At 39.6% G+C, this 10,000-nt stretch overlaps 1 protein-coding gene across 1 annotated transcript in view; it reads right to left on the bottom strand.

Annotated features, from left to right (window-relative positions):
* Positions 1 to 3,536: 3,536 nt before the first annotated feature.
* The window catches only part of nr5a2 (nuclear receptor subfamily 5, group A, member 2), a 182,191-nt gene continuing 175,727 nt past the window's right edge, over positions 3,537 to 10,000 (bottom strand). Inside the window, exon 7 of the mRNA XM_061883318.1 lies at positions 3,537 to 4,624. Coding sequence (XP_061739302.1) covers positions 4,377 to 4,624 — 248 coding nt within the window. The 3' untranslated portion in view covers positions 3,537 to 4,376. The remainder of the gene's footprint in view (positions 4,625 to 10,000) is intronic.

The raw sequence follows: 10,000 nt of genomic DNA, 5'->3' as shown, positions 1-10,000 counted from the left end.
AATTTGGTATTTTGCAGGTGAACACCTCACAGTCAAATATTCTGCTACAGGTACTTGACAAATGCTAACTGTTAGCATGCTATAGGTATGCGAGCTTGTATAGCTAATTTTGAGTCCCCAGATTTACATATGTTGGTAATTGACGCATGCTGACGATAGCATGTTGGCATGCCTGTTTTATAGCTAATTGTGTTACCCCATAGTCATATCTTTTTCTAATTTCACAGATTGTCCACTGTGTTTCTTACTTGACGCATGGTAATGTTAGCATGCCAACTTTTATAGATTTTTTTTTTTTTAAATCACACTTCAGTTATAATTCACAAGATTTCAAAGATTGTTTATTGTGTTTGATCTTTGGAACATGTTAATGTTAGCATGCTAGTCTCGGTAGCTAATTTTGTTGCCTTACAGTCATCGTGTTTGAGCTTGGGAACGCTATCTGGCAAGCCTTTATAGCTAATATATATATATATGTTGGTACTTTATAAATGTGAACTGTTCGCATGCTAGCTGTTTTATCTTATTTTGCAGCCATACACCAAAAAAACCCAAACAGTTCTTACCTGAAGCTAACTGCTAACATTAGCATATTAACATTCTAGGTTTCATAGCACATTTTTTCAGCAAGCTGTTTTATCTAATTTTGTGGGCATAGGCCAAAAAAATTTTTAATTCTTACCTGATGCTAACTGTTAGCATGCTAACATTACCATATTAACATTCTAAGTTATATAGCACATTCCTCCGAGTCATATGTTTTTTTTTGCTTGATGCATGTCAACTTTTAGCATGGTAACATTAGCATGCTAGTTTTCCAAGTTAATTTTACATTCATTCACCAAAGAGTGTTATTTTTTTCTTACTTGACACTATCTGGCGAGCCTCTATAACTAATATTTCTACTGAACACTCCTGAGTCATATATTTTGGTACTTTATTAATGTGTGCTGTTAGCATGCAAGCTGTTTTATCTAATTTTGCGGGCATAGGCCAAAAAATTTTTTAATTCTTACCTGATGCTAACTGTTAGCATGCTAACATTACCATATTAACATTCTAAGTTATATAGCACATTCCTCCGAGTCATATGTTTTTTTTTTGCTTAATGCACGTAAACTATTAGCATGGTAACATTAGCATGCTAGCTCTCCAAGTTAATTTTACAGTTATACACCAAAGAGTGTTATTTTTTTCTTACTTGACGCTATCTGGCTAGCCTTTACAGCTAATACTAGTATTAAACACCCGTGAGTCATACATTTTGGTATTTTACAAATGTGAACTATTAGCATGCAAGCTGTTTTATCTAATTTTGCAGGCATACGCTGAAAAAAACTAAAAAAAAAAAAACCTGAAGCTAACTGTTAGCATGCTAACATTCTAACATATTAACATTCTAGATTGCATAGCACATTCCTCAGTCATATGTTTTTTTGCATGATGAATGTCAACTAATAGCATGGTAGCATTAGCATGCTAGCTCTTCATGTTAATTTTACAGATATACATCGTTATTTTTTCTTACTTGATGCTATCTGGCTAGCCTTTATAGCTAATATTGCTATTTAACACCCCTGAGTCATATATTTTGGTACTTTGAAAATGTCAACTGTTAGCATTCAAGCTGTTTTATCTAATTTTGCAGGTATATGTCAAAAAAAAAAAATCTTACCTGAAGCTAACTGTTAGCATTTTAAAATTAGCATATTAACATTCTAAGTTGCATAGCACATTCCTCAGAGTCATATGTTTTTTTTGGCCTAATGCACGTAAACTATTAGCATGGTAACATTAGCATGCCAGCTCTCCAAGTTAATTTTACAGTTATACACCGTTATTTTTTCTTACTTGATGCTTTCTGGCTAGCCTTTCTAGGTAATATTGCTATTTAAAACCCCTGAGTCATATATTTTGGTACTTTGCAAATGTCAACTGTTAGCATGCTAGCTGTTTTATCTCATTTTGCAGCTGTTACGCCAAATTTCTTCCCCCCTGCAAAAACCTTCCCCCCGGAAGACATTTGTCGTGACAGCCCCTCTAATACCTGAAGGACCCCAATGAGGGTGGAAGGACCTTAAAGCAGCTCACACAGCTGCCTGTTTTAAAAGCATTATAATGAGCTGATTGTCATTGGTGAAAAATAATGGTGAGAAAAAAATATTAGCATTCCAGCATGCTAACCTTTCGAGCTATTTTTGCTTCGCTAATTTTGCAGCTGTAACCCTTAAGAGTCATATAACTTGGTATTAGCATTTAAGTCTCACTTTAAGACTCATTTGTATACTCTAGCCTTTAAATAGACTCCCTGTTTAGACCAGTTGATCTGCCGTTTCTTTTCTTTTTCTTCTATGTCCCACTCTCCCTTGTGGAGGGGGTCCGGTCCGATCCGGTGGCCATGTACTGCTTGCCTGTGTATCGGCTGGGGACATCTCTGCGCTGCTGATCCGCCTCCGCTTGGGATGGTTTCCTGCTGGCTCCGCTGTGAACGGGACTCTCGCTGCTGTGTTGGATCCGCTTTGGACTGGACTCTCGCGACTGTGTTGGATCCATTATGGATTGAACTTTCACAGTATCATGTTAGACCCGCTCGATATTAATTGCTTTCCTCCTCTCCAAGGTTCTCATAGTCATCATTGTCACCGACGTCCCACTGGGTGTGAGTTTTCCTTGCCCTTATGTGGGCCTACCGAGGATGTCGTAGTGGTTTGTGCAGCCCTTTGAGACACTAGTGATTTAGGGCTATATAAGTAAACATTGATTGATTGATGATATTATCACGCCCTCATTGGGGTCCTTCAGGCATTAGAGGGGCTGTCACGCCAAAAGGTTTTCTTACCTGGAGCTAGCTGGTTAGCATTTTAGCATTCACTAGCAATTTCTGCCAACATTTTAGTTTTTAGTGAGCAACTCACCTTTAGCTCTCTAAATAAAGAATACATTTGACTCGTTCACGCCAAATCCATGTTTTTTTTCTGTCTGTGTGTGCATATCGTAGTCCATTGTTTTTGTCCTTAGGCTTGTAGAGAAATAACCAGAAGATTCTACAGTAGACAAATTTATTGTGGCGCCGAAACCTCACGTCATGTAACACAAAGATGGAAACCAAGAGACGCAATAAATTATTTTCATCGTTAAGCGTAACCAGTGACATTCTGTACATCGAAAAGGTCAAAGCACTGTAAATAATAATAATAATAATAATAATAATAGTAATATTGAATAAAAGTTCTACAAAAAAGTGATACAGCCTTACTTGAAAGACACAGGTGGAAATGACACATTTATGCGCGATTCCTTCATGATTTTAGAGTCTCACGACATAATTGAAGTACTTGAGACTAAAAAGGAACTAAAACACTGTACACGCAAAAAAAAAAAAAGTAGCTGATTTTCTCCGTCATTGATGTTTTTTTTTTGTTTTTTTTTTAGGAAATCATTGCTTTGCAACTGATGCATCATCATCACCATCATCATCATCATCATCATCATCATCACAGTTGTCTCCCATATGACCACATGAATGTAAACACCTGTTATTATTTATTCCTTTTTTTTTTTTTTTTTTTCAAATCGTACAACATTAATACTTTTATTTTCTATATATATTTGTACATATTTTCATTCACATCTGCACGGTTAGCTAGCATGGTGATGAAATAAGGCAAGACTCACATAACTGTGACATCACAATTTTTTTTTTTTTTTTTTTTTTAAATAATACTGATTCTAAACGTTTGTGTAGGTTCCTTCTTCCCTTCTGAAGCAGGCTTTGGTCTATGCGGGCAAAGGCAGGCTAAATCCCAACCAAAAAAATGATGTTGTTTTGGCCTTTTCTTTTCTTTTTTTTTTTTTGGTACTAAACTGTCAAAGGAAGGTTATTTATTCCTGCAGAAAAAAAAATGCTTATAAATACAAGTTTTTTTTAAGCTGATATTATGAAATGAATTTATTTAACACTGGACTTTCTGAGGTACATTGCTTAAAATGGGACATGGGGACTTTCTATAACAAGAACGTTATTTTCTTCTTCTTGAACTTGTTACCATTTTGTTCGATGTAGACCTTTTTTTTTTTTTTTTTTTTTTTTTTTAATATCAGTCCTGTTTTTGGTCAGGTCAAGCTGCCGCTGCCGTGCAGGTGAGTTCAGGGACGGCAGGTAAAAAGTCCTCGCTGCTTGACCGCGTGTCCATTTGTCTGTACAGTACCAGCCACTGATAAATGTCCGAACACAACCCATAATATTATACATCTTTTATGAACAATAATCGTCTTTGTTTGGTTCAAGTGTTCCTCTTTTTTTCCCCTGTTCGCAATATCAGTTTGCATCCTCAGGTGTCCGTGCAGCTGCATTGTGGGTAATGCAGTCCCCCTCCCTAGGCTCTCTTGGCATGGAGCATTTCGATGAGCAGGTTGTTGCACGGCACGTCGCCGTTCAGGTGCTTGTAGTAAAGATATTCCTCGGCCTGCAGGCTGATGGCTCGTATCTCCGGCAGCCGCAGGAGCAGCTGGCCGAACTTGTCCGTTTGCTGCGGGTAGTTGCACATGACGTAGTCCAACAGCGCCGCGTTCACCTGCTCCTGGACGCTCTCTACCAGGTGGAAGTTCTCCAGGTTCTTCACATCTTTAGAGGTAAATGAAAAACACACACAAAAAAAAGAGTTAGAGTCTACCAATTTTCAGGAGTTAAAACATGTAAAATCCTGAAATAGACTAGATTTGTCCCGATACCAATATTTTGGTACTGGTACCGTTACCAAAATTATTTTGATACTTTTCGGTACTTTTTCATACTTTTCTAAATAAAGGGGACCACAAAAAATTGCATCATTTGCTCTATTCGAACCAAAAAATCTTAGGGTACTCTACTCTCTTTGTGCTCTGTTTGCCGCGCCTTGGGACACGCCCACATGCCGGAAAGGCTGTGGGCGATCAGCAATCAGCGCACTTGGTCCTGATGAGAGGGAGCTGTCCGGATCTATTTACGTTTTTCAGTTCACTTGTGTTCTCAGCACCTTTTGAGTTTGTGTCTCAGTTGCCATGACGGCAGATTACATTCACCTGCCTCTGGTTAATGTTCGGGATGCACACTAATCAGAGGGCTATTTAGTCCATGCCCTGGCCTCACTCGGTCTGGCTTCCTAGTTTGTTTTATACAACAGATGACAACGTTTGTTTCCTGCTCTGTACCTGTTAGCTTCCACGATAGGCTCATTTTATCTTCTAGCTCCCACGCTAGCTCCTTTAGGTTTTGCCTTTAGTGATATGAGCACGTTTTTCTTTGTTACCGCCTGATTCTTTTCTAAATAGATCATTTGTTCCTACCTGCACGCTGTGTCCGAAGCCCAATTTGCATTCCTGGGAAAACAAACCCTTCATCACAATGCGACCCGGTCTTCACAGGAGTTGTATAAAGGACATATTGTATTAAGGACAAGTTACCCTTGGTGTACCGTAAGCCGAAGACTTATGCTCTCTTTCTCACTGCGTTTTCCCTCCGTGTCTGACGTCCTTGTTTGTTCTCCCGTAGTTACTTCCCGAGTCTTACCAGTTTCTTCCCCCTTGGTTTTGGACTGCCTCGCTCGATCATCGACCCTCGCTCTGGACACGGACTCCGACGGCTCTCTCTGCTCCACCGACCTCACACGGATCACAGACCCCTTTTTTAATTTTGATAATATCAGACTTTTCAGGACAAATAAACGCCAAAGCAGACCTATTTTACTCTCGGTCACAAAAGCATACAAACGCACGGAACCTCCCCTGTCTGCTCCTGTCTCTTCAGCTCCTCTGTCGATGTTAATGTGGGTGAATTTTACGTTTTAAAATGTTTGCTATTGGAGCAATATGGTTGGTAAAATTCAGAATTTGTGGGATTTCTGATCATTTGTGAGGGCACCACAGGGACTTCTGTGTGTGCGCGCGTGTTGGCAGAGCAGCGTACACGGCACACTGCAGCTTGTTGTTCTGGCTTATTAATAAAGAGAACGTTGGTCTATCACCCCCTATGTTAGATAAACAGTACTGCACTTTGTTTCTTATTGGCACGCACTTTTCTATTTATAGTCCAGAACCAATCGAGGTTCCACTTTATTAGCAAATTTCTCCCGATATTCTCATTGTCCGTGTGGTGCACAGCTTTACAAAATTTAAATCCCCGGCATATGTGTCAGAAAGCTGTGCAAAATTGTGTAAAATTTGTTATTTTGCACAAAAAAATATATAATGTGGAAACATGAATTTGTTGAAGTAAAACACTTGCAAAAAATACAATTTAGGGTTGGTTAAATCAAAAGTGTACACATTTTTTTTACCTTCATAAAAAGGTGTAACAATATTTTGTAAAGGGGTATAGAGGCTTCCAAATACATTTTAGCACGGTCCATTGTTTTAATGGGTCGGTAAAATAAATGAAATAGAATACATTTAAAACAAACTAGCAAATATCAATCAATCAATATCAATATGTTTTTTTAACCATGTAAAGATTAAAAATTAAATGTACAAAAATACATATAATCAATCAATCAATCAATCAATGTTTACTTATATAGCCCTAAATCACTAGTGTCTCAAAGGGCTGCACAAACCACCACGACATCCTCGGTAGGCCCACATAAGGGCAAGGAAAACTCACACCCAGTGGGACATCGGTGACAATAATGACCCAGTGGGACGTCGGTGACAATGATGACTATGACAATATATAACAACAACAGTCACACACCATCCAACAATTTTCTACTGCTTGTCCCTTTTGGGGTCGTGGGGGGCTTACACCCTGGACAAGTCGCCACCTCATCGCAGGGCCAACACAGATAGACAGACAACATTACACCCTAGGGCCAATTTAGTGTTGTCAATCAACCTATCCCCAGGTGCATGTCTTTGGAGGTGGGAGAAAGCCGGAATACCCGGACCGAACCCACGCAGTCACGGGGAGAACATGCAAACTCCACCAAGAAAAATCCCGAACTCAGGACTACTCAGGACCTTCGTATTGTGAGTCACATGCAATAACCCCTGTCCCACCGCACAGTCACACATCCCAGTTAGAAATATAAATAACTAACAAAATCAACATAAAAACATGCAATCGCTCAAAAAAAAAAATACAAATAATGATTCAATAAAATAAATTGGTAAAAACTATTAAAGAATTGAGCAAAAATGCCCAATTTAATATGAAAAAAATATGCTAAAACGCTAATACAGATAGAGCTGATATTTCCAAGTTGGAAATGCAGCATTGCAGTGGCCTGACCCAGGAAGTGCAAGAAACAGGAAATGGGGAAGATGATGAATGAGACTCTTGTACAAAAAGGTCCCTCATGGAGAAAACTGGTGAGGTGAACTGAGATAAAGACATTTATGGATACAAAAAGTTCCATGTGTTGGATTTTAATGGTAAACAAAACGTCTAATCAACAGATGTTTGGAGGAAGACTTTTTTGGAGAAAGCAGAGAAGTTACAGTGAGTACTACAACTCTTGAAAGGTCTTATGCTCCACAAACACTTGCACATTTTATTTTACTTCCCTCCTAAACACACTATTACACATAATAATTACTCTGACTGTCCTGCTTATGTTCTCCTTAATGCTATTATCTGCTTTAAAAGCCTACTGAAATGAGATTTTCTTATTTAAACGGGGATAACAGGTCCATTCTATGTGTCATACTTGATCATTTCGCGTTATTGCCATATTTTTGCTGAAAGGATTTAGTAGAGAACATCGACGATCAAGTTCGCAACTTTTGGCCGCTGATAAAAAAGCCTTGCCTTTACCGCAAGTAGCAGACGATGTGCGCATGACGTCACTGGTTGTAGGGCTCCTGAAATCCTCACATTGTTTATAATCATAGCCTCAAGCAACAAGAGCTATTCGGACCGAGAAAGTGACGATTTCCCTATTAATTTGAGCGAGGATGAAAGATTAATGGATGAGGAACGTTAGAGTGAAGCACAAAAAAAAAAAAGCGACTGCTCCCGGCGGCGGCAGTGTGAGCGTTTCCGATGTAATTAGACACATTTATTAAGATAATTCTGGAAAATCCCTTATCTGCTTATTGTGTTATTAGTATTTTAGTGAGATTCTAAAGTCATACCTGAAAGTCGGATGGCTGCGGTGAACGCCAGTGTCTCTGAGAGAAGCTGAGGAGCCAAGATCACATCTGCCTTTTTGACAGCTACAGGAGGAGGTCCATAAATCCACTCAAGTCTCCGGTAAGAGACGACTTAATATCACAATTTTCGACTGTGTTTCAGTGCTGAAGGCAGCTGCAATCCACCGCTTTCCAGAAACAGCATTCTTCTTTATAGTCTCCATTATTAATTGAACAAATTGCAAAAGATTCAGCAACACAGACGTCCAAATTACTGTGTAATTATGCGATGAAAAGAGACGACTTTTAGCCGTAAGTGGTGCTGGGCTAATATGTCCACTCCAACCAATGACGTCACAAACACGCGTCATCATTCCGCGAAGTTTTCAACAAGAAACTCCACGGGAAATGTAAAATTGTAATTTAGTAAACTAAACCGTCCGTATTGGCATGTGTTGCAATGTTAATATTTCATCATTGATATATAAACTATCAGACTGTGTGGTCGGTAGTAGTGGGTTTCAGTAGGCCTTTAAACCTGCTGGAACCGGAGATGTGCATGTCATGAACGAGCTGTTTAAAACAGACTGAATTTGTGCAAAAAAGACAGATTGGGTCCTTGACTGACTCACAGGTGCTCGACAGAGATAACATTTTAACTGACTCTCAGGTGCTCGATGAAGACTAGAGTTTCTCGCGCGCTCAAAGAAGACCTCAGATTGTGGTTTCTCTGGGTTTGGCGAAGACTCGAGTTTCACTGACTCACAAGTACTTGACAAAAACGTGGGTTTCACTTACAGAAGTGCTCGACAAAGGCTCGGGCTTCATTGACTCAACGGTGCTTGACAAAGACTCGAGTTTCACTGACTCACATATTCTCAACGGGCACTGAAGCTTCACTGAAAGACTCAAGTTTTACTGATTTACAGGTGATGGACGAAAACTTGAGTTTCACTGACTCAAAATTGCTTGGCAAAGACGCCAGTTTCACTGACTCAGAAGATTTTGATGAAAACTCGAGTTTGACTGACTTACGGGTGCTTGACAGAGACTCGAGTTTCACTGACTCATACAGTAGGTGCTCGACTAAGACTCAATTCTAACTAACTCTCAGGTGCTTGATGAGGACTAGAGTTTCACTAAATAAAAAAGGCTTGAAAAAAACAAATTGTTTTTTTAGACAATCCAAAAAAGACTTGATTTTCACTGACTCACAAGTGCTCACATGAAACTTGAGTTTTAATGTCTCACCGGTGCTCGACAAAGAGTCAAGTTTTACTGACTCACGGGTACTCAACTGAGACTTGAGTTTCTATGAATAACAGGTTCTCAATAAAGACTCAAGTTTTACCGACTCATAGGTGCTGGACGGAGACCTGAGTTGCACTGACTCACAGGTACTTGACAGAAACTTGCGATTCACTGACAGACGTGCTCGACAAAGGCTCAAGCTTCAATGACTCAAAGATGCTTGACAAACACTGGAGTTTCACGGAATCACAGGTGCTCAACAGGGACTGAAGCTTCACTGAAAGACTCAAGTTTGACTGACTCACTGTTGCTTGACAAAAACTCGAGTTCCACTGACTCATAGGTTCTTGACGAAGGCTTGAGGTTCACTGAAAAACTTGCGTTTTACTGACTCACATGTGCTGGACGAAAACTCGAGTTTCACTGATTCACAGGTGCTTGATGGGGCCTCGAGTTTCACTGACTCACTGTTGCTTGACGAAGGCTTGAGCTTCACTGAAAAACTTGTGTTTTACTGACTCATAACTGCTTGATGAAGACTCGAGTTTGACTGACTTAAGGGTGCGTGACGGAGACTCAAGTTTCACTGGGACACAGGTGCTCGACTAAGACTCAATTTTAACTGACTTTGGTGCTCAATGAA

Source organism: Nerophis ophidion, linkage group LG22, assembly GCF_033978795.1.
Source record: "Nerophis ophidion isolate RoL-2023_Sa linkage group LG22, RoL_Noph_v1.0, whole genome shotgun sequence".
Classification (NCBI taxonomy): Eukaryota; Metazoa; Chordata; class Actinopteri; order Syngnathiformes; family Syngnathidae; genus Nerophis; species Nerophis ophidion.
The sequence above is the reverse complement of the archived record's forward strand: the minus strand, read 5'-3'. Positions and strand labels throughout refer to the sequence as shown.